Source organism: Myotis daubentonii, chromosome 3, assembly GCF_963259705.1.
Source record: "Myotis daubentonii chromosome 3, mMyoDau2.1, whole genome shotgun sequence".
Taxonomy (NCBI): Eukaryota; Metazoa; Chordata; class Mammalia; order Chiroptera; family Vespertilionidae; genus Myotis; species Myotis daubentonii.
In genome coordinates this window covers 188,172,103-188,195,934 of record NC_081842.1, presented here as the reverse complement: position 1 = coordinate 188,195,934, position 23,832 = coordinate 188,172,103, and the positions used below count along the sequence as shown (strand labels likewise).

General features: G+C 54.9%; 1 protein-coding gene across 2 annotated transcripts; it reads left to right on the top strand.

Moving 5' to 3' along the window:
• Positions 1-16,079: 16,079 nt before the first annotated feature.
• Positions 16,080-23,406, top strand: DMBX1 (diencephalon/mesencephalon homeobox 1). Of its 2 annotated transcripts, XM_059686101.1 has the most exons (5): positions 16,080-16,110; positions 18,679-18,838; positions 21,447-21,642; positions 21,923-22,271; positions 22,952-23,406. In XM_059686101.1, the coding sequence occupies exons 2-5, from the start codon at positions 18,687-18,689 to the stop codon at positions 23,404-23,406; spliced, it is 1,152 nt and encodes a 383-aa protein (XP_059542084.1). In that variant the 5' UTR covers positions 16,080-16,110; positions 18,679-18,686. The 2 variants fall into 2 exon arrangements, with proteins under 2 accessions (XP_059542084.1, XP_059542085.1); XM_059686102.1 differs by lacking the exon at positions 16,080-16,110 and having other exon boundaries at positions 18,678-18,840; positions 21,464-21,642.
• The last annotated feature ends 426 nt before the right edge of the window (positions 23,407-23,832 follow it).

Sequence of the window (23,832 nt, the reverse complement as noted above, 5' to 3'; positions counted from 1 at the left end):
CGGCCTTCCCGCAGTTCAAGGGTATCTCCTGCCCCTCGGGGGCGCCTAGAGTGGCCCCATAGGGCACCTGCCCCTCCCCTCTCGCGCAGGGGGTGGCGGAGGAGGCTACGAGTTCTCTTTCAGAATGTTTATGCGGGGGGGGGGGGGTAATGGGAGAGCTGGATCTGACATAACTACTCTAAACCCAGCCCAGAGCTCAGAATTGGCAGGGCTGGGGCCTGGGGACTCCAGAGAGCGGCGCACCCTCAGTTTCCAGGTCTCCCTGCACAGACAGCTGGGACCGGTGGTCTCGGAGTTTCTGGGGCCTGAAGCCCCGAGAGCATTCCATTTCCCAAGTACCCAAGTTAACTCATCCCCTGCCTACCCGTTCTGCTCACTTTAGAAATGTCTTCCCAATGTCCTCCTCCCCCCATACAATCTACATAATCACCCGTCTACTTTCACATACTGCATATTTATACGTACACATACATGTGACACACAGATATAGGAGTATATACATGTAACTACTCGTATACACCTAAGCCACAGGATAATGAATTCTCACAAACATACAAACACATCCCGAAATGCACTGCTGCCTCCACGCAGCCCAGACCCCGGCAGCCCAGGAAAGTCTGTTGGGGGCGGGTCCTCAGCCAGTCTGGGGAGGCCCTCCTTTTAAGCCCTTTGAAGGTGTCAGCCTGGGCCCCCAGGCGTCGGGTGGGGAAACTCTAGGAGCAGGCTGAGGAGGGAGGCCCTGAATCATTTCCACTTCTTAGCGCCTGTCTAGACGGTGGCACCATCAGAATCATTTTGCTAAATCAGTAAAGCCCACCCACCTGGTGGCATGCCCAACTCCCTGAAGGACACCCTCCCCGCACCCTTCTTACCCTGTTTTCCTCTCTTTCCATCCCAGTAGGTGCCAGGGATTTTGCATCACCCTCTCCGTAAGTGCCCACCATCAGCCCAGAGCCCAGCACTGTACTGCAGTGTCTGTGGCAGTGCACCAGGATGGGAATATGGCTCTGCCATGGTGTCCCCATGTGTGGAGGCCAGTGCATCCCTGCCAAGGCGGGTGTGGCTGGTAGTGGGGACTGCTCCAGGTGTCTGGGAATTCTGTTCTGTGGAGGCCCAGTGTGGTGTATACTGGCCACTCAGCCACCACTTCCACATTTCTGATACTGGGACACCTGGCACTGGTAGGACCTAAGATAGGAAGCAAGCAAGGATTTCTCCAGCTGGGCTCAGAGTCTGTGTGGCGGACAAATTCCTTCAAAGAGCAAGTGCTAGGTGAGGCCCTCTGCCCCACAGCCAGAGCCCTCAGTAGCCCTTTAGCTCACCAGCAGAACCTGCACTATTCTCAACAGTCCTGCCCCCGTGCCCAAGTCTGGGCCTGACCCCAAGTCAGGGCCAGGCTGCGTTGGGGTCCTTCCCCTTCAGTCTGCCCAGCTGCCGCTGTCCTGGAACGGGGTCGGAACTGGGGAGGGATGTGTTGGACTTGGGCCCCCGGGCAAAGAAAGATGATGCTCCCTCCTGCTGAAGGGGAGCTCCAAGTGGAGCCGGATTCCTCTTGTGGGGGGTGGGGTGCCCTCAGCAAACCCTCCTGGCACCCCAAGCAGAGGTGGCTAGGGGTAGGGAGGGGCACACCTGTGCTACCATGGAAGAGGCTTCAGTGACGCCCCCCCCCCACTTGTTTGTGTGTCTCTAAATGTGAGCCAACATATGTACCTGTATCCAGGTCTGTGTGTGACTGAATGACTGTGTGTGTGTGTGTGTGTGTGTGTGTGTGTGTGTGTGTGTGTAGGGGGTTACAGTTTTCTCCGGGATAATCCATGTATGTGTTTGTGTGTAGAGGGCAGGCAGGTGGGGGTGCAGTGTCCTTTCCATCATTTCTCCAGCACTTGGAGTGCCCTGCACTGTCCTGATTCCCTTCCCTTCCCTTCCCTTCCCTTCCCTTCCCTTCCCTTCCCTTCCCTTCCCTTCCCTTCCCTTCCCCTCCCTCACAGGGCTGGATCTTTGAAGGGAAATTAAAAAGTTATTTAAAGCCCCCACTCCACCTTTCTTGTCCCTTTAAATGGAGCCTAAACGGTTTTGCTTTGGCAGAAGAAATCTTTTCTGGAGCTTTGGGATGGGGGTGGGGGATCCTGGTGGGAGAGAAGGGTCTAAGCTGCCTAATCCTCTTACCACCCCCTCCTCTCCCCTCCCTTCCGAGGCCCGCCGCTCCCACCGCCCCGCCTGAGGCACTCAGCCCCTAACTCTGCCTGGGGAAAGATCCTTAATTCTGTCCATGGCCCCTTCTGCCTGCCCAGCCCAACATTCCTGACCTTTTTAACCCGGGCCAGGACTCTAAAACCTACTGGCAGCATCAGCCAGCCAATACCTCACACCTCTCCCTGCCTTCATTCCTAAGCAAACAGCCCAGCCCCCAGGAGCTGGACCCAGGAGCTTCACTTACAGACCAGAGGGAATGTCAGAACCAGGATCCAGCCGCCCCGGCCCCAAGCGTAGTACCATGTGCCTGACCTGTGTCCATCCTGTACCCAGTCACCGGATTCACAACCACACTTGAACGGTCATAGGAGGCTGCACAGGTACACATGAACTTGTGGTCATGGGAGCACTGGTCACAAGGACACACTCACAGTTGCTGCCACTGTGGCCAAAGGCAGGCTGCACAGAATTCCAGCCATACAGGGACACACACCATACACCCCTCACATACACTGCAACACACCTGGCTAGACCCCTCTCCAGTCACCTCCACACAGCTACACACACAGAGCCTCAATCCAGTCACTTACCACTCTACACCCCTCGCCGCGTGGGCATTAACCTGCCCCTCTGGCACACACCTCAGACATCTCTCAGGAGGTGGCTTCCATCACCACATGGCCCCAGAGCTAGCTTGACCACGTTGTCTGCCTGTGCACCTGTGCACCAGTCCTGCCTGGGGAGAGTGGGGCCCTGGCAGGAACCTGAGAGGCCCCAGGCACAGGATTTCCCCTTGTGGGCCAGGCGCCCTGTGTCTGTCCCCCTTGAGACAGGTGTCTGTGCTGTCTGTGAAGCTGTGCTACACCTGCAGCGGCCCCAAGGCCTCCAGCTGTCAGACAGGTGATGGGCTGCTAGAAGCACCATCCTGGGTATGGACTGAGTGTGTGGACTGTGTGCTCTGAGTTCCGGTTGTGGTGTGGTTTAGTGGTGCAGGGGTGGCAGGTCTGCGGGTGGTATGGGACTGATAGGGAAAGGGTGTGTGTGTGTGTGTGTGTGTGTGTGTGTGTGTGTGTGTGTGTGCGCGCGTGCCCGCTTGGTCGCGCAGCTCCGGACCAATCTTGGAGGGATGGTGGGGTGAAAGTCAGTCAGGGCTCCCCACACCATCGCTACAAACCCTAATGCGCAACCCCAAAACCCAAGCACGGGTGAGGCCTTGGAAGGGGAAGTTTTCTCAAGACCCCTCCTCGTCCCTGGGATCGGCCTGCGGCTTCTGCAAACCCCAGAGAGACAGCGATCCGGGCTGGGAGAAGGAGAGACAGAGATTCGGAGGACGTGACAGAGGTGGTCTGGGCCCACAGACCCACCGACAGTCGGACCCTGGCTGCCTAGGCCCAGAGCTGCTCAACAGCACCGGCGGGGCGGGCCGGGGGCGGGAGCGGCTCGTGATTGGCAGCGACCAGGGCCATTAGGGAACGCACGGGCCCGAGCTGGGCGCCCGGGAAACGCCGTTTAAAACTCCAGCCCCGGCCTTGACGCGCGTAGCTGGCGGCGGCGGCGGCGGCGCGGGCCGGGGAGACCAGGTGCGAGCAGGCGGGGCCGGCGGGCTGACCTGGCGGGGGCGGCGGGGCGGGAGGGCCGCGGGCGGAGAGCTCGGGGACCGCCTCCTCCCTTGTGGTCCTTCAGCCCGGTGCTGGCTAGGAGGATCGGAAAGTTTGCTTGGGACCAGGGACTTGCAGACAGACAGACAGACTGAGGAAGCGGAGGGGAAGGCCAAGGAGACAGAGTCAGGGAGACACAGAGGGATGCAAACAGGGAGAGGCGGAGGGAACGACACCCCGGTGGAAAGGAGTCGGAGAGAGGGAGCGATCCAGAGCAGGAAGAGCGCAGCTCGCGAAATCCCGAGGCAGGGAGACGGGCGGGCGGCCACGGCCAGAAACTGCGCCGAGGCCGAGACGCTGGCACCGCAGAGGACGCTTCGGATCCGTCACGGTTTTGCCTCATTTGGAAGATATTACTTCGCCCCTGAAAAAAAATAAATACAAAAAAGGTTTGGATATTGAGCGGAGACCAATCCTTCTCGGTTTGGAGGGGGTGGGGAGAGGTGGCCGAGGTAATGCGGAGCAGATGCGGCCCGGGGCGTCGCGGAGCCCCGGGCGGGGGCTGGGCAGGGGGTGCGGCCCTCCGCCCAGGTCCCCGCCGGGTAAGCGCAGGGGCCGCCCAGGCCTTTACGGCTTCCGCGTGCACACCACGCAGCGAACCCCACGATGCCCGGGGCATTGCCCGGGGTCTGGCTCAGGTCCCGGTCGCAAGGCTTCCGCTCAAATTCTGCCACCGACAAATGCGTCTTTTCTCCCGGTTTGTGATTCCGCACGAATTCTCCAATTGGGGGTGGTGCGGCGCTCAGCCGGCCTCTGTCCTCCTAAATGCGCGTCGGACTAGGGTCCCCCAGGTGGGTGTTTGGAGCCCAGTGGACCTCATCCCCTGGCATTCGTTTTGCGTCCTGCGGCCTTGGCCGGCGAGGGTAGGGGGAAGCTGCGCTGGGAACCCGCAGGACGGCCCGGCCCGGAGCTGCTCTCGCGGCGCACTGGGCATTGCGGCCAAGGGCCGGGGCAATGCGGGGTCTCTCTTCTCTGGGCCTCCCATCCCGGTGGCCGTGACCTGCTCCTGTTCGGGAACAGGCAGTGCCCGCTCACGGCCAGCTGAACTTTCTCTCGCGTCCCAAGTTCCCGGACTCTGTGCAGGGCCCGCGGCCACACGCAGGCGGCCTGCACGGAACTTCTCCAAATTCGCCCCGATTTAGGGGCCCGAACCTTCCGTGACTCAGGTGGGGGAGGCGGGCTCCTTAGGGCTGTGATTTTGTGCGACGTGGGAGTCCGGTTCAGGGTGGGAGGAGGCTGGGGTGGTGGCCTTTTCGCCCTCTTTCCTTGCTTGGAAACCCTTCCCGCAGGGAGCCCGCAGAGCATGGAGTGCGGCCTCCGGGTCGGTTGGCCCAGGGCGCGGGACGGTCTTTTTCGTTTTAGAAAAGTCTGCCGAGGCCCTGGGCCAGCCAGGTGGGTGCTGGTTTCCTGGGAGGCTCCGGTTTCAAGGCGTCGGGGAGAGAGGAGGGTTGACTGGCTCGTGAGCCTGGGGGACAGGGGCTGTTCGCTCTGCGGAGGTCGTTCGCGCCGCAGCCGCGGAAACGGTGCGGGTCCCCTGTTCCCGCCGCGACAGCCGTCGGCCCCGCGTCCCTTCCCCTCTCCCGAGTTCCGAACCGTGTACGCTGCAGGCGGGTTGGCCGGGCCGCGTCTTCCTGTCGCCTGTTAGTGTTAGGTGGGGTGGAGCGAGTTATTTTCATTTTCCGGGGGAATTCGCGTTTGATTTCTCCGCTTTGCCAGTCGCCTTCCAAAGGGGAAGGCACTCAGACCTCCAGTCTCTGCGAACCAGCTGGGCTAATGTGTGTGTAGGCGGTCAGAAAAACATCGAATTTGCTGCCTAGTGAGAACAAATTATCCGGATAATTGGCTCACATGCCTTCCCCCTGTGGCCGGGGTGCAAACAGTCTTTGGACAAGAAACAGTGAGTCGTACTCAGGAGGAGGTGATCATCTCCCCCCAGCCCCTCAGACCTCTAGGGGCACGGACTCCTGCAAGGATTGGGGAACCTGGCTTCCGCTGCAGAGACCCTGCCTCGAAATCCGAAGAGAAGGGCAAAGGTGCAGAGATGTGGAAACCCGCCCTGGGCGAAGGCCACGGGGAAGGCGAGCACCTGGCCGGGGATGGGCTCCCTGATGGCAGGCTTCCCAGTCCACTTCAAGAGTGATGGGTGAGTGCCTGGGGGGACCTGCACCCACGTCCTGCCACCTGTGGGACCCCGTGTGAGCTGTTTCTCTGCTCCCATATGATCATAACTTGCACTGGGGACTCCATCCTCACTTACACTCCCACTCCCAGCTGCCCAGTGGATTTTGAGCAGAAAACAAAGTTTCTTAAAAGGACCCCAGGGGCTGACAGTATTCTGGCCAGGTCAGGCCAGGAAGCGGGAGCCCACAGCTCTCTGCCAGCAGATGGGGTTTGACAATTGGAGAAGCTGAAACCGTTGTTGTCGGGTTTTGGAGCAAGGGGGAGAACCTGAGGGGGGGCACAGCCCTCATCCTTGAGCTAATCCTGAACACACCCATTTTTAGGCCGTCTAGAAGATGGATGAACAACCTAGGATCACCGCACAGAGTGGGATGCATGGACTGATCACCTGGACTATGGGTAGCTCACTCAGACACACCTGGTGAAAAGTCACACACACATAGGTGCTACACGGGCAGATCTGCTGGACACACTTACAAATCCTTCTGATAGACACGGGTAAACGCACGCGGACATTCACAGGCATCACATGGAGACGCCCCCCCCCACACACACACACACAAGGGCAATGCTGGGAAGCTAAGACCCCCACCTCTCCAACTGGCGGGGCACAGCCCCAAAGCCAGAATCTACAGCTCCCGCCTGGTCTCTGCGCTCCTCATTCCCGCAGCTCTCTCCAGGCTTCGCCGCTCACTCCCCCTACCCGGTCCCTGGTCCTCCAGGAACCAGCCCCCACCTCCCCCCCCCCATTTCTATTCCTCTCTCCCTTTCCCCCTCCAATTCCCCCACCCCTCCCCTCGGTCCCGCTCGGCCGCCCCGCGGTGCCCATGTAAATGACAGCAATAAATATCTAATCAAGGCCCGGGGCGACGCCGCCGCCGCCTGCAAAGCCCATTACCGAGCGGGCGGCGGGGAGGGAGGGGTGCTGGGGAGGCGCGTGAGCTTCCGGTGCAGCTTGCGTCCGGGCTGGCCGTTCGTCTTGCACTAAGTACCCCTCGTCTCTGACCTTGGGTAAGTAAGTGCTCTTCCTTCGCCTCAGTCTCCCCTTCGGTTAGAAGGGCACCGAGCTGGGTTCTCCGTTATCCGGTCCAGTCCTCCCGCCATCCAGAGATTTCTCTTTTTCGTTTAGCCACCCGGCCGTTCTTCCGACAACTATCTGACTCGAACCCAGTGCCGCCGGGCGCCCCAGCTCGCACAGACCCGGGATCCCAGCTCCGGCCCCAAATGTCCTTCTGGCTTTAGCCGGCTTACCGGCAGCGGCAAAGGACAGAGGCCCCCGGATCCCAAGTCACCAGGCCAGAGTGCATTTCCCAGGCGGGGTCACCCCTGGCAACCAGCCTGCGGTCGCTGCGGGTGCTGCTTCTGTGTGCCCCAAGGTTAGTGGGGCCCGCCGGGCCGTGGCCCTTTCCAGCCTCCACATCTCTCCGCCAGGGCTTGTTTGCATGCCCACGGCTGCCTGCGGGCCTGTATCTATCCGCATGCCTATCCCCGCGCGCGGGAACTGGGATCTCTGACCGCGCCGCACGCCGCTCCCCGAGTTCCTCCAGTTGTCCGAGGCCCCCACCTGGGCCGGCAACAGCGGCTCCTCAGGGACTCCGCAGCCCCTGTTCCCGGCCCTGCACTGCCTGGGTCCGGGGAGCCTGGAGTGACCCAGCTCATTCCTGCGGGTGTCACTGCCGGGGCGAACCAGGCGAGCGAGGCTGCCGCCGCGCCGGTGAGAAGCCAGGGACGTGCTGGCGGCTCACCCTGTCCCCCGCGCCACCCGGCTCCGTCCGACTCCTCCGACTTGTCCCTGGCGCGCTAGCTGCGTCTGTGCGGGGAAGGAAGAGAAGAATCAAGCAGTTATGTCGACACTTCTCCCCGGGCCTCGTTCAAGAGCGGATGCTCACAGGATTCGAGAAGAAAAACAACAGAAACTGGCCTCCCTCATCTTCTCTCCCTCCCCTGACGCATTTCACTGTCTGAAGAAAAAAACCACAAACTCCAGCCGCCCGATTTCTTTGCACCCTCCAACCCCCAAATTAAGGGCCTCAAAAGAGGGCGTAGGCAGAGGGGCCTCCCTCAGTCTCGGCCCATTAGCCTGCGGGGGGCTAATTACCCCAATTAGCGGCTGATTTATAATTAATGGCTCGGACCGAGGGATAATTGGATGTTAATGGATAACAGTTTGTGTAGGGAACTAAGCGCCAGGGCTCCTCTAGAGGCCCGTGGGGGCGGGGTCTGTCCTGAGACCCACCCTGGACCCGGGCACCCCTCCCCATCTCCATCCCAGAGCCCAGGCGAGAGGAGAGAATCTACTCAGAAGAATTGAGCTCTAGGTGCCCCGAGTCCACCACCACATCTGGCCCGACCCTTGCAGAGCCATTCACCCTAACGCCTACCTGTCTGAGGTCCTGGGCTCCAACTCCAGGACCACTTCACGGGCCCTCAGCTGAGCTGGAAGGGGAATGCTGGGGATTCCCGGCCTCGGCCACAGCTCACTCCCGCCCCACAGGGCTCAGGCAGTGTGGGCTTAATGGTGGCAATGCGCAGGCCAGGTTGATGCATCAAATGCCACAGGAGCACCGAGAGGGTATGTTCTAGGTGAGAGCAGTGGCCAGGGCTCCGTGTGGGACAGGTCGGGCTCAGGCTGTGTTCCCGTCAGGGCTGCAGCTGTAGCCAGGAGGTGGCTTGGCTTTTGGTGGCGGCTTTTGCCCGGGGTTGTCAGGGCAGGAAGGGTGAGGAGGAGACACTCAGCTCTGAGCTCTGCTGCTGTTCTCACATCTCCCAGAGCTAGTCTCTCCTCATCCAGGGCATCTGACTAGCTGCATTTCCCTAGAACCTGAGCCTGGAGCCAGCACCTATTGCATGGTCCCAGAGTCCATTGTCTGGCGAAAACAGCGGCTCTATCTTTACTCCTGGAATGAATGTCTCATGTTCTCTGTGGTGCATACGAAGTACGGGCTCTGGAGCCAGGCTCTGCCCTACAGAAGGTGAGGTGAGGTGAGCACTTCGGAGTTCGACTCCCTGGATTCCCTTGGCTCAGCTGCTTAGCTGTGTAGCAAGTGACTTTACCTCTCTGGGTCTCAGCTGTCTTATCAATCACACGGGAATTATGAGGTTGTTGTGAAGGATTGAATGAGATGCTACCTGTCAGGTCTCCATCAGGATGGCTACCAAAACTAGTTATTATTCTATTTTAGGGAAGGGCAGGCAAACAGGCAACTACAATTTGGTGGGGCCATTCTAGGATAGGAGTTCAAAGAAGTCCCCTGACAGCCTGGGGTATCTGGGAAGGCTTCCTGGAGAAGAGGGTGCCTAAACCTAGTGTGAGGGGTCGGGATGCTCCAGGAGATGCTGGTGGAGGGACAGTGTTCCCAGAGGAGAAGGCCACCACATGTGGACTGTGGGGAGCTGCATCTCAGTGGTAGGGGGAGGGTGGTGGTGTAGTGGGTGAGGAGCGAGCAGGACGGGAGGAAGTGGATGGCTACTTTGGAAATGCTTTTCAAGAAATTTGGATTTGAAGGACCCAGAGATAACTCGTCTGAGAGATGAGTTCATTTGTTTTAAATGGGGGAGATGGAAACGGGTCTAAATGTTCACTGATGGAGCAGCGGGACAGAGGTGTGCAGCTCAGGGGGCTGAGGATCTGAGGAAGGTGGCTGCGCCTCAGACTCCCCAGCTCTTAGACACCCAGAAGTAAATGGTGCCACATTCCCAGCCGTTAGCCCTTGTACGTGTCTAGAATGTGTCCTTGATTATTCTCTGTGGCCTTGCTGGCAACACTGAATCGCTGAATTGTTGGTGCCCTCACCCACCCCCATGGGGGGCATGGCTGAGAGCAGTCTGGTCCCTGGCAAGGGGAGGAAAAGGCTTTCTGCACTTGGGAGAGGCTGATATGACAGTGGGTTTTCAGCGAGGCTGGAGGGTTCAGCAGTGACCTGAGAATGGCTTGGAGGCGCTTGGAGCTCCTGTAAAATAAGCATCTGAGAAGGTGCAGCTGGGATACCCTCATCTCCGGTCTGCTCCCAGACCTTGTACCTGCAGCGTCCTTGGTCAGGGTAAGGCGGGGGTCTGGGTACACCCTGACATCATAGGCTTCCATTGCTGATTCTTGGAGACGTAGGACTAAGGACTAACGTGGGAAATAGGGATACTTATTGGGATTGGGGCTCGGCCTTCCTTATTCCCAAACAGCCAAGGTGACTCATTTTCCTTAAGCCCTAGTTCCTCATCTGTAAGTGGAGATAATAATACTGCTTCCCTCACAGAGCTGGGATAAGACATTAGTGAGGTTACTATAGTTGAGTATCCGGCATGTGCCAGGGACAGGCTTCTCTCAAAATCTTGGACCCACTAGCTCAGAGCTGGAAGAATTCTAGGTCATCTTGTTCGGTTACCCCCAACACAGACACACACCCATGCACACCCATGGAGGAGTCTCCCCTCTTCAGCCTCCCTCCGGTGTGTGGCCAGCCCAGGGTAATGCCCTTCTCACCACAGAGCTTTCTCTCCCTCCTGCGGCAGCCATTGGGTCAGTGTCATAGCAGAAGAAGTCGGAGATGGTAGAACCCTTGCCAGTGTCACATAGCAGCCTAAGGTTGGGCAGGAGCTCTAGCCTGGTGCTCCTGGCTTCGCGTATTATTGTTCTACCTGCCAAGCAGAAGTCCTTTTGGTCGCTAAACTGCTGGATAGGAGGAAGAGCTTCAGGCCTCTTCCCCCAGAGGGTTGCTGGGGGACATCTGAGACTGAAAGGTCAGCAGCATTTCTCAGGGAAGGAAGTCCATGGCCATGGTCTACCTTCAGTCCCCACTGCTGCCACTGACACCCATGGCTAGTCCTCACCAGGGACTATCTCTTGGTCCCATTCTGGAAATAAGTACCAGATAGATTCTCAACGACCTGGGATTCCCATTCTGCCTCGACCACTGACTCACTGTGGGACCGTAGGCAGGTGACTTTACCTCCCCGAGTCTCGGGGTTCACATTCATATAATGGGGATAATAATTTCTATCTATTCGGGTTGTGCTGAGTGAGCAGAAGGTGGCTTGGCTCGTGGGAGATGTTCAATAAAAAGCAGCTGTCATTGTCAATGAGACGGTGTGACTGTGTCGGGACAGAGGAGGCAGGTCGCTTGGAGAATGTTGTTCCTTCCCCTCCTGCTCCCTTTCCTTTCCTTTCAGCAAAGTTGTTCTGCCTTGTCCCCCACTGTGTGTGGGAATGAGAAGAAACTGAGGGGAATGGAAAGTTCAGAAAAGGAGAGGAAGAGAGGAAGAGAGATGGGGGGGCTTGTGGGGTGGCTGAGCCCGGTGTGACCAAAGGAAGGGTCCACTTTCCTTTTAATCAAAGACGCCTTGTGTGTGGTTTCCTAGCAGAGCTGCTGTTAATTTATAAAAAATGCCCCCTAATAAAATTCTGCTTGATTCTTCGATTGGCTGGGCATTAGGCCGCAGCCAGCAGCGACGCGGGGACATAACGGATGCATTTGCAGATTTGGAAAATTAAAGCCATCTATATGGCGCCTGTGGCGGGAGATCCGCCGATCTGCTTGCTTAATGAAATATAAAGATTCTTTTAACCAATGTAAGCACAATTCGACAGCTTGTGAAACGCGGCCGCACCATGATGGATGGCTCTCCTGGCTTGCCAGGAATTGCGGGGCGGCACCTTTTAAATATATAATTGATTCTGTTTGGAGTGTGCAGTGGGCTGAGCACATGCAGGGCCCGGCCTGGGGCCAGGAGTGCAAGGCCCTGTTTAGAGGCTCCCGCAGGCCCCACAGGACTCTTGGCCTCCCTGTAGGACCCACAGCACTCAGAACTGGATGTGGTTGGGGCTCCAGCTGCCGGGCCTGGCCGAGCACCCCAGGGGCAGGTTTGAACTGCCTGTACTGCTGGAAAAGGGCCCACTGGGCAGGGTTCCACCCAAACCCAGGCTTATAGTCCTGGGGACAGAGGAGATGGTGGGGACAGAGGGGATTTCGAGTGTCCACTCTGCTCCGAGGACCATACCGGGCTGTGGTGGCTCTGCCTCCCTCACCACCTATTGGCCTGTGATTCTTTCTCATCCATTCAACATTTATTATTTCCTAAGCACTGGCTGTGTAACAGGCTCTGTGCTGGTGTTGCAGAAACAAAACAAAAAAAATGGATAAGGTAAATCTATTTTCTCTGTGTTGATGGTCTTTCTATCTCACTGCATCAACTCCATCTCTTTGCTTTTTTTTTCCTCTTTGTATTTTTCACTTGTTCTCTCTCCGACCCTTTTCAGGGCCACATGACTTCTGAGGGTACCATTTAGTGTCCGTTCCTGTGGACACACACACACACACACACACACACACACACACACACACAGAGGCTCACAGACAAACAAACCCACAGAGATATAAATAATCACAGAGACTACATACACATAGATGCATACATGGTTGTGTGGCCAATAGCAGTCAGGCTGTGTACAGACATGGCCACACATGAACAGTGAGATGAGCTGCAGACAAGTGACCACATGAACCCAGCGCCAGTGATAGGTTGCGTCCAGACAAGGGCCCCTCTGGAGCCTCAGAGGAGACCTGGGCTCTGCTGTCCACCTGGAGTGAGGAAGAGGAGCGTGAGGCTGGAGAGAGGAGCTCCTCTGGGGAGATTTGGGCTCACACACACACACACACACACACACACACACAGCCTCATCTCATAACACACACACGCACGTGCACCCACAACATACACACCAGGGGACACATGTTTTTTCTTTGCTGTTGTCCTATTGCCTTGGATCAAATCAGAGAATGGAATGTGTTAGAGTAAGAGCCTGGGTGGCTGAGGTGAGGAAACACTAGCCGGTGGGAAGAACCTCATCTGTGGAAACATGTTCCACTACTTCCTAGCAGCGTGGCTAGTGCAGCAAATTACCCAATCTTTCTCACCCTCCATTTCTGCATCTGTAAGATGGAGATAATAATAGTCCCTACCTCCTAGGCCAGTGATGGCGAACCTATGACACGCGTGTCAGAGGTGACACGCGAACTCACTTTTTTGGTTGATTTTTCTTTGTTAAATGGCCTTTAAATATATAAAATAAATATCAAAAATATAAGTCTTTGTTTTACTATGGTTGCAAATATCAAAAAATTTCTATATGTGACACGGCACCAGAGTTAAGTTAGGGTTTTTCAAAATGCTGGCACGCCGAGCTCAAAAGGTTCGCCATCACTGTCTGAGGCAGTGGTTCTCAACCATCCTAATGTCGAGACCCTTTAATACAGTTCCTCATGTTGTGGTGACCCCCAATTTCATTGTTACAAATTGAACATAATTAAAGCACAGTGATTAATCACAAAAACAATATGTGATTACATATGTGTTTTCCGATGGTCTTAGGCGACCCCTGTGAAAGGGTCGCGACCCGCTTTCTAAGAGTAATGGGAGAATTGTTGGAGATGTCTGGTCTATCTTAATAAATAGTTGTTACTCTTAATTAATTCATCTGGTCCCCATCTCCAGAGCTTGCCTCTGTGCCAGACCCTGTGATTTGGGCTGGGGTGAGGAGTCCAGAAATGCGATAGATGCCCTTTCTGCCCTCATGAAGCTCAGTCTTGTGAGGGAGAAAGACGTCTCATCACCCTGCTCTAACTCAGGTGCCAGAATAAGAAAATCCCTGGCAGGTGCTTTGTGTTCGGTAAATGGTAGCTATTATTATTGTTGTTGTTGTCACCATCATTTCTGTGATCTGAGCGTAGTCATATGGAACCTGGAGAGGGGAGAGATGCCTTCTTAGAAATGAGTTGGGGAAGGCCCCATGTCCTAGGACAGCGGTCGGCAAACTCATTAGTCAACAGAGCCAAATATCAACAGTCCAAGGATTGAAATTTCTTTTGAGAGCCAAATTTTTTAAACTGAAACTATATAGGTAGGTACATTGTTATTAACTTAATTAGGGTACTCCTAAGCTGGCCTTTGCTAAAAACGTCCTCAATCTGATTGAGGTACGTTCGCTGAGGTCGACCCCTTCCAACTCTCCCATCCACACTCGTCTTGTATACTTATTTCATCTATTCTTAAATTGATGACAAAAATACCTGTAGGATTTGCAGCTGGTTGGAAAAAATACAGGTAACTTTATGCTTTGAGTAGGTACTTTTGTCACCCGCGCGCGATTTGCGAACTCGACTAGCACTAACCACTGCACAATGAGACTGCTGACTGACTGGCTCACTCAACTCATGCATGAATCTTGCATCCCCCCCCCCCCCCCCCCCCGCGCGCTGCAAATCCTGTGGCCTGCCTGCGCTGAAAACCTACTTCTGCGCATGGGCCACGAAGTTTCAATCGCACTGTATGCGCGTGCCTGCACGTGGTATTTTGTGGAAGAGCCACACTCAAGGGGCCAAAGAGCCGCACGTGGCTCGCAAGCCGCGGTTTGCCGACCACTGTCCTAGGAGGTATAAGCTGAACTAGGTCTTGATGGAGAGGGAGGAATTGGACATGTGAAGGGGGAGGGAGGGAAATGGTGTTTGTGGGGGGGGGCAGCTGGAGCAAAGGCATGGGGGTGACGGGGAATGGCAGATAATCTGGCACTGCTGGGGGCTGAGGGGGGGGGCATCAGACTGGAGGGCTGGGCAGAGGACACACTGGGAAGGTCTGGTAGATTTGCTGAGGGCCAGTGGCTGGGGGAGTTGTGGGGCCCAGAGAGGTCTCTCTGTTGTCTTCAGGTAATAAAGAGTTGTGCGTCAAAAACTCTGGGATCAGCAATAATTAAGTCAATTAAAATGTCACCACATTAACAGCACTGAGTTTTAAAGCAACAAAGCCCTAGAGTGGGGGAGGGCAACCCCGTAGGGGTGGGGGAACGGACGGGCGGATGAAACTACTTCTAAACTCTGTTCCCTCTTTCCCACCTGCTTTGGAGCCTGGCTCCATCCCCACACCCACTGGAACACAAGGATAACCCTCCCCATCACCGTCCTCCAAAAAGGAAAGAAAGGATATAAATGTGAAAATCACCTGTAATCCCATCTGCTGTCTCCCTGAGATAACCTCTGTTAACAATGCAGCGTATAACCTTCCAAGCTTTCCCCCCTATGCATTTTTATACATACATTACAAAAATGGGATCACATCATGCATACTGTTACCTATTTCTTCCACTCAACAATATATTGTGAGCATCAGCACATACAGATACACATCATTGTCTTAAACTGTGCACCGTATTCCACTGCTGGCACGGCTGTCCCTCATCTACTGAACTAACCCTCTCTCAGTGGACAGCGAGGTTTCCAATTGTTTGCCATCGTAAGCAGAGCTGTGATAAATATTCCAGTACATGTATCTCTGCATACTTGAAGGAGAAATTTCTGGAAATGGAATTGTTGAATCGAATGATGCTCTCTCTAAAGGCTTTTGATGCAGGAACTAAAGAGCTCTTTTGTCAGCCAGGTAGGGGAGGGAGCATTTCCCACTCCCCTAGATAACGTTGGGTAATAATTTTTCTTCATATTTGCTCATCGGATTGGTGAAAAATACCTTATTATTTCTATTTTTATTTCTTTGGTCATAAGTAAGGCCGTGCTTTTTGTCATATGTCAGATGGCTATTTGTGTTTCTTGCTTAATAAGTTGTCTACTTACTTAGCCATCTTTTATTTAAGATGATCATGTTTTTGCTTCTATAAGCTCTTTATATATTATAAATGGTTTATTTTATTTTTGCTATTATTTTTAAATCAATTTTGGCATGTAACTTATATGGTAAATAATTTTCCAAGTTTGTTTATGGTGTAATTTAAAAATATTGATTTGAGGGGGGAGAGAGAGAGAGAGAGAGAGAAGAGAGAAACATTAATAATTTGCCTCTGGTACGTGCCCTGACCAGGGATCAAACTGGAAACCTAGGTATATACCCTGACTGGAATCAAACCCACAACCTTTGGGTGTATGGGACAGTGTTCCAACCAACCGAGCCCCCCACCAGGGCTATTATACAATGTTTAAGCACATTATGTTGCCATGTTTGCCATTCTATTCTCTTAGATCTCTGCCTTGTGCGGGGGTGGGAGGGGGGTCATATTTATGGTGCATAGAGTGGGCTTCCACAAGTAAATGTTTTGGTAGCTGTTATCTGTGAGTGTTGACTCAGGAATCTGTAAACCTCTTCCTCAGCTCCTGACTTGTATGTCCAACTGCCAATTCAATATTCTTACTTGGAAGCTGGATCTATAGTTCACACTTACTTACTATGTTCCCTCAAAACCTTGATTTCTGTTTCCCCCTCCAGATCCCCATCCCCCTCAATAGTCCTGACTCGGGAAGTGACCCATCTTCATTCAGTTGCTCAGACCAAAAGCTTGAGTCATCCTTTTTTGCCCTGTTTTTCACACTTTATAACTAACCTATCAACAATCGTGGCGATTCTGCCTTCAAAATATGTCATGAATCTGACCACTTCTCACCACCTTCACCCCCACCCCCACTGCCCTTCAGGTACCTCCATGGCTGCTGGCCTGGACTTCTGCAGGGGCTTGGTCTCTCTGCTCTTCTTCTTGACCCTCTGCAGTCTGTTCCCTGTACAGCAGCCACAATGAGCTTTTAACAACAAATCGGATCATGTTACTCCCTATTCAAGACCCTCCAGGAGCTTCCATCACACTGGGGATAGAATTTAAACTCCTTACAATGGGCCATGAGCCCTCCGGGATCTGGCCCCCTTCTCCCCCTCCAGCCTCTCTCCTCCACTAGCTCCCGCCTTCTCTCTGCTCCAGCCCCGCCCTCCCGCCCCCCCCCCCCCCCCCCGTTTTCTTGCTGTTCCACACTCATACCTAGCTGTTCATGAGAGCCCTTTCCTGACCATATATCCTAAAATAATCTTTTCTTTTTCTTTTTAATCCTCACTTGAGGATATGTTTATTAATTTTAGAGAGAGGAAGGGAGAGAGAGAGGGAAACATCGATGTGAGAGAGAAATATCGATTGGCTGCCTCTCTCACATACCCTGACTGGGTACCAATCCCGCAACCTAGGTATGTGCCCCGATCCGGAATAGAACGCACAGCCATTTTGGTACATGGGGACGATGCACCAACCCTCTGAGCATCTGGCTGGGGCTTGCCTTTTCTTTTGGTTATTCTCCTCCTCTGCCTTATTTTTCTTCAGAGCACTATTCCAGCTATATTTGTTGTTATATAGCTCCCCTCCCTTGGAATGTAAATTCCACTAAGGCAGGGGCTTTGTTTGGTACTTATTAGATGGCTGCTTAATAACTATTTGTTGAAGGAACATGTGTAATATGTGAATGTGTGTACGTGTGTGATGTTTGTGTGTAGATGTATCTGCTGCACGGATAGATGTCTCTGAGAAAGTCTGTGTGCGGCACTGTGGGAATAATGACATTGAATGTGTGACTTGCTGAGTTTGTGTGTGGATGACTGTTTCTGTGACTGCCTTTCGAAGAATATCTGTGTATGTGTGTTTGCCCATGAAACGTGTGTGTGTTTGCGCACACATGCTGCAGATGCTTGGTTCTGGATAGCCTGTGTCTATTTCAGTGAGGGTGGGGAGCTGGCTTCGTTCTTTCTCTCATCAAATGGACCTTCCATTGCCTCAACCTTCCCTTCGCCCTCCCCCCCCCCGGAGCCAGGAAACATCTTTGTGCCTTTGGGAGTCTACAGACATTGGGCCCTATTCCAAAGATGACATTTTACTGTTAGACCAACGCAGGGTGGATGCTCAGATGAGGACTGTGAGGGTCGGGAGGAGACCAGGGTTGATGGGACCTTGGCAGCCTCATGTTGATCTGAACCATCTCGGTAGGAGGGATGTGTTCTCTGATGAACTGGCCACTAAAGAATGAGGTTGAAGCAATGGGGGTGGGGCAGGCCCCAAATTGACTGTGTGATCTTGACATGTCACTGCTCATTCTTTAAGCCTCTGTAGATTCATCTGTAAATGGGTTCATTGTTCTTGGTTTGCTTGCTTCTTGGGACTATGGTGAGAACGGAGGGAGGTAATGGTAGTGAATGTATAATATATAACAGTCATAACAATAGTGTTCTTATGTAACACATTAGGGTTACATCAGAGCAAATGCCTCAGGGTCCCCAATTCAGCTCTGGACTTGGCCCCATGTAGGCCTCAGTGAATGTTTGTTGAATGAATCGATGAACGTTCAAATGAGTAAGTGTCTAGATGGGTAAGGGAGGAAGTGACTGCATAAAACAGCAAATGGGTTGACAAATCACAATGAGTCCCATTTCTGAGCACATCCTGCATGCCAGGCCCTATTGTAAAAGCTTCTCTTAATCTTTGTAACAACCCCATGAGATAAATATGTTATTAGCCCCATTTTGCAGATGGAGGAACTGAGGGTCAGAGAAGTTAAGTGACTTAAATGAGATTCCAGGCCATGGAGTCTGACTCCAGAGCCTAGAGCATTAAACCCTGCACAAGCCCTGCTGAGTAAATCAATGAATGAATGGGCGAATGAAGAAATAAGTACAGGAACTCTCACACTCTTAGTGGTGGGCAAGAAGGGCCACTTCCTGATGGGTGGCAGAACCTCTTGGGGGTGATGTGGGTGTCCAAGGTCTGGGCTGGGGGTTGTGTCTCTCCCAGAGTAGTATGTGACACCCTGCCTCATGTCACCTCTCCCTCTTCCCTGTCTGCAGGCACATGCCGCGATGCAGCACTACGGGGTGAATGGCTACTCACTGCATGCCATGAACTCACTCAGTGCCATGTACAACCTGCACCAGCAGGCAGCCCAGCAGGCCCAGCATGCCCCGGACTACCGGCCATCAGTGCATGCACTTACACTGGCTGAACGCCTGGCTGGTAAGAGCTGTGGGGATGGGACTAAGAGGGTTGGGAGTGGAGGAGACTCTGGAAGGCAGAGATAGGAGGGAGGGCGCACTGGGAAAGTTTCCTCTGGGAAGTTCGAGAAGATCCAGGTCACTTAGCAACAGAGAGGGATGTCAATTCAAAATCTAGGTGAGGCTATCCAGAGCACCCCTCGGTGTGGTTGCCAGCACTGTGCTGGGCGCTGGAGTGGCCCTATGCCTTCAAATTCCCTTAACAACCCTGAGAGGGATTCATTAGCCTATCTCACCTATGAAGAGACTTAGGTAGGAGGGTAAGGGACTAGCCCAGAATTTTACAGCCAGGAAGTAGCTGGAGTGCCCAGGGGAGGGAGGAGATTTCAGGCACACGAAGTCATATACATATGAGAGCTCTCATGTATCATATACCCAAGTGCCAGGCACTGTGTGAGGCCTCCCGCCCCCTCTCTGCATCAAACTATTCAGTCCTGATAAGGAGAGGTTATTATATCCATTTTATGGACAAGGAAACTGTGGCTCATACAGGTTACATTTAGGCAGAGGTGGGGCAGAGGGTTGGAACATAGCATATGTTTAAAATTATGGGCTTTGAAGTCACAGACTTGCAGTCATTGCAAGGTCTGCCCACTTACCTGTCTTTTCTGAGCTTCAGTTTCCCGTTTGTAAACAGGGGACAATGGTAGTGATCACCCGTAGGATGTTTGGGAAGTTATTTGCGATAACTTATGCAAAATATTCAGTAAGTGCTCAGAGGTCATTATTACCCAAGTCCCAAGGTAAGTGCCCATGAAGGGCTACGGGTTGGTCCCCCGACCCCAGCCCCTGGTTAAATTGATCGTTGCCCTGACCTGACAGCCTCTCAGGGGGCATGGAAGGATTTGATGGCACAGGCGAGGAGTGTGATTTTCCAGGAGGTGATGTGACCCCCCTTCCTGTCCTAGGTCAAACCTTAAGGAGCTGTTGACCACACGTGGGCCCAGCCCTGTGCCAGGCAATGCTCAGAGGGTTTATGGGCACCCCTAAGGAGACCAGGTGCCTATTGACCCGTGAGATGGCATGGCAGGAGGATGTGGCCAGGATCAAATGGTAGGGCTGCTCAGAGCAGTAAGACCAGCTGTGGTAGTCAGGGAAGGCTTTCTAGAGGTCATGGAGCAGGAGCCAGGCCTTAAAAGGTCAAGGAGCCGGGACTGGCGTGAGCATAGGCACAGAAGAGGGACGGGGTATGAGGACCCTGCCTGCATAGAGGTGCGATCTTGGACCCTGTCAGGACCCAGAAAGGAGGAGTCAGGGATAGAGGCCCACCTCTTCTGGGGAAGAGGGCACCGAGGAACTGGAGGATTCAGCGCTCCCCCAATTATCTAATTCTTGAGCAAGAGGGACAAGAGCTCCAGAGGGGCCTCTGTACGGAAGCCTGGGCTTCCAGCAGGAGGTTGCCTGGCCTCAAAGGCTGTGACCACCTGCCCCCTGTAGTCCCTGGAGCCAGAAACACGATACTGGGCTGTTGTTTCTCAAACAGGGCTTGGCTGACTGAGGGATCCCCACGCAGTCCCTGCCCCTGTGAGCAGCATGAGCTCAGGGCTCAGTCCAGGCTGGTATTAGTGTTGGTTGGGGGGTTTCAGGGCTTCTTCTTCAAACTGAAGAAGGAGCAGCCCGAAGTCCGAGGCTTCCTGGACGCCCGGTTGCCTCCTTCTTCCCCATCGAGAGTGTTGTGGGTGACTCCAGTTCCTGGAGCTCAGGGCTGGCAACTCGGGTTTCCTTCCGCGCAGGCAGGTGATGGGAGGCTGGGGAGAGAGGCTCCTGTCCATCCTCCCGCGATGAGTCAAGCAGAAGGGCTGGAGACTGGACACCAGCCCCAGGCAGACATCTATCCTGGGTGGTTTCCTTAAATCAATAGTGCACCCTCCCCTGTCTCCCCTCCAAGCCTGCAGTGGTTAGAACCTGGTCTCTGTCCTTTCCTCCTCGGGGAAACAGCCAAAAGGGTCAACACTGTGCCCTCAGGGCCCTGCCAGAGGCCAGGCTTTCTCTGGCTGAGACATCAGACCCCACCTTCAGAGACTCATAGGCCAGCTGGAACGATGCGGTTCATACCAGCAGAGATGGAGTCCAGGGCCAGCGAATACTGTCTACCCAGCAGACCGCTCCCATTCAGACCTCGCAGAAAAGGCCTAGCTCATAGCCGGACTTCTCCTGGTCAGGGGCCAAGGTTCTGTTGGTATTCAGACTCTAAGGGTCGTAGGATACCATAGGACATTAGAAACTTGGTGACATGGACTCACAGATCATTAGCATCATGTAAATTCAGGATGTTATACCTGAAGTATCCTGGGACTTAATGGATCTTAGGGCAATGCCCACCCACCACCTCAATCACATTCCTGAAGGCTGTTCATGGAGATGAGTTAGACCTCGGTGGACCTGATAGTGAATGATGGGTGGTACAACCTTGAAAACCCAGCCCTGTGGAGAGGGGAGGGGTGATTTCCACGAGGAACGGGCCAGGGTTCAGCTCTGGCAGGAGCCCGGGTGTCTGCAGTGGGTCAGAGCAGGGTAGGACTTAAACCTATTTCCCATAATTAAATGGCCCCTCTCCTTGTCCTCCAACGGCTGTACATTTCAAGACATCATCTTGGAGGCCCGTTATGGCTCCCAGCACCGCAAACAGCGTCGCAGTCGCACGGCATTCACTGCTCAGCAGCTCGAGGCCCTGGAGAAGACCTTCCAGAAGACTCACTACCCGGATGTGGTGATGCGTGAGAGGCTGGCCATGTGCACCAACCTGCCTGAGGCCCGGGTGCAGGTAGGGCCCCGCTCCTTTAACTAGACCTTGCAGACAAGCACCAGCCCATCAGCCTGGCTTCCCATTGCCTAGGAGCCAGCAGTTCAGCCCTCAGTGCCAAAGAGTACCTGCTGTCTCTGTGAACACCTTCGGTGACAGCGGGGAGTTTTAGAAGGGATTGAGGGTGTGTGTTTCCTAGTGGGGCAGGAGCAATATTGTCATGTACATCTCTGCCCAGGGCACCCACTCCACATCTCCCCTTCTTTCCTCCCCCTCCTCTGGCTCCTCTCCCTGCCCCCAGGTGTGGTTCAAGAACCGCAGGGCCAAGTTCCGGAAGAAGCAGCGCAGCTTGCAGAAAGAGCAGCTCCAGAAGCAGAAAGAGGCCGAGGGCTCCCATGGGGAAGGCAAGGCTGAGGCCCCAACCCCAGACAGCCAGCTGGAGACGGAGCAGCCCCCCAGCCTGCCCACCGGTGACCCCCCTACTGAGCTGCACCTGAGCCTGTCTGAGCAGTCGGCCAGCGAGTCAGCCCCTGAGGACCAGCCAGACCGGGAGGAGGACCCCCGGGCAGGGGTCGAGGATCCTAAAACTGAGAAGAGCTCTGGGGCTGACAGCAAGGCGCTGGCCTGCAAGAAGGGCAGCCCCAAGGCAGGTGAGGCTGGAGGTGCTGTGCGTGGGCAGGGCCCCCCAGGGAGAACCGCCTGGCCCAGCCAGACAGGGGCCTGGGTGTACAAGGTGGGTCGGAGCAGGGGGTAGGCAGCCTTTATCACAATGCACTTGGGCCTATGCAAGGGGTCACTCTTTAGTTGCTGAACCCTGGGAAGGTCTTGGAGATTCAGGAGGAGGGGGTGGGTGGCAAGGGAGGGCTACTTGGGGGAACTCAGGGCAAAAGCTATTTGTCAACCATTCTGGAGACATTCCTGTATTTTAGCAACCAGTATAGATGTACCTGTGCATATTGGGTGAGTGCCATATTGGTACCTGAGATTCCCACAGGCAGCAGAGAATCAGAGCCGTGGTTTTGAAGGAACAGAGCTCTGGCAGGAGGCGTATCTCAGGCACAGGCAGGGAGGGATGGGGCTGTGAGCTGAGAGCTAGAAGGAGCCACTGACAGGCGAGGGGAAGTGGATGATGAACCTTGAAAAGAAAAGGACTCTCCCCAAGAAACCACATGTGGGAGCCCTGGCAGGGTCCCTGGGGCTCCCTCAGGAAGCCTGGGCTCCCCCTCTCAGGACTCTGTTTTGCCATCAGTGCCAAGGGGCTGGGAAAGCTAGGGAGCCCCTCCTGGAAGACCAGCACCCTTGTCCTGAGTCCTTGGTTCTCTACTTGCAGATTCCCCAGGCGGCCTGGCCCTGGCTCCGGCAGCTCCGGGGGGCAGCCTCCTGGGCCCCTCCCACTCTTACTCCTCATCCCCCCTGAGCCTCTTCCGTCTGCAGGAGCAATTCCGTCAGCACATGGCGGCCACCAACAACCTGGTACACTACTCATCCTTCGAAGTAGGGGGCCCGGCCCCTGCTGCTGCCGCAGCTGCTGCGGCCGCCGTGCCCTACCTGGGCGTCAACATGGCCCCCCTGGGCTCACTGCACTGCCAGTCATACTACCAGTCCCTGTCAGCAGCCGCTGCTGCCCATCAGGGCGTGTGGGGGTCCCCGCTGCTGCCCGCGCCCCCAGCAGGCCTGGCACCTGCCTCAGCTGCCCTGAACAGTAAAACCACGAGCATCGAGAACCTGCGGCTTCGGGCCAAGCAGCATGCAGCCTCCCTGGGACTCGATACCCTGCCCAACTGACTGCTGGCCTCCAGCCCAGCCAGGGGTCTTGGGTGCCCCCTCCCAGCCCCAGGGTTATCCCCGGATGGCTCTCAAGGAGTTAGTTCAATGAGCCCAGGGGTCCTGGCTCGGGAATCCCGCTCCCTGCCCCCCTCCCCCAGAGTCCTAGCCCCAAGTGAAGCCGCACCCACACACCCTCTGCATGGCCCTGCTTGGATCCCAGGAGGCTCCGTGGGAGGAGGTGAGACGCTGGGGGAGTGAGAGGCTCTCACTGGCTAGAGCCCCACCTTAGTGTTGCCTCCTCCCTTCCCTCCCTCCCATGCCTTCTGCCCCCTTTAGTAAGTTGATGTGTGGAATGTTGAGATATAAATATAAATATATAAAATTATATTTTCAGGCACTTGCCTGCCCCAGGCCCCCGCCCCTCTTCTCAGCCGCCTTTGCCTC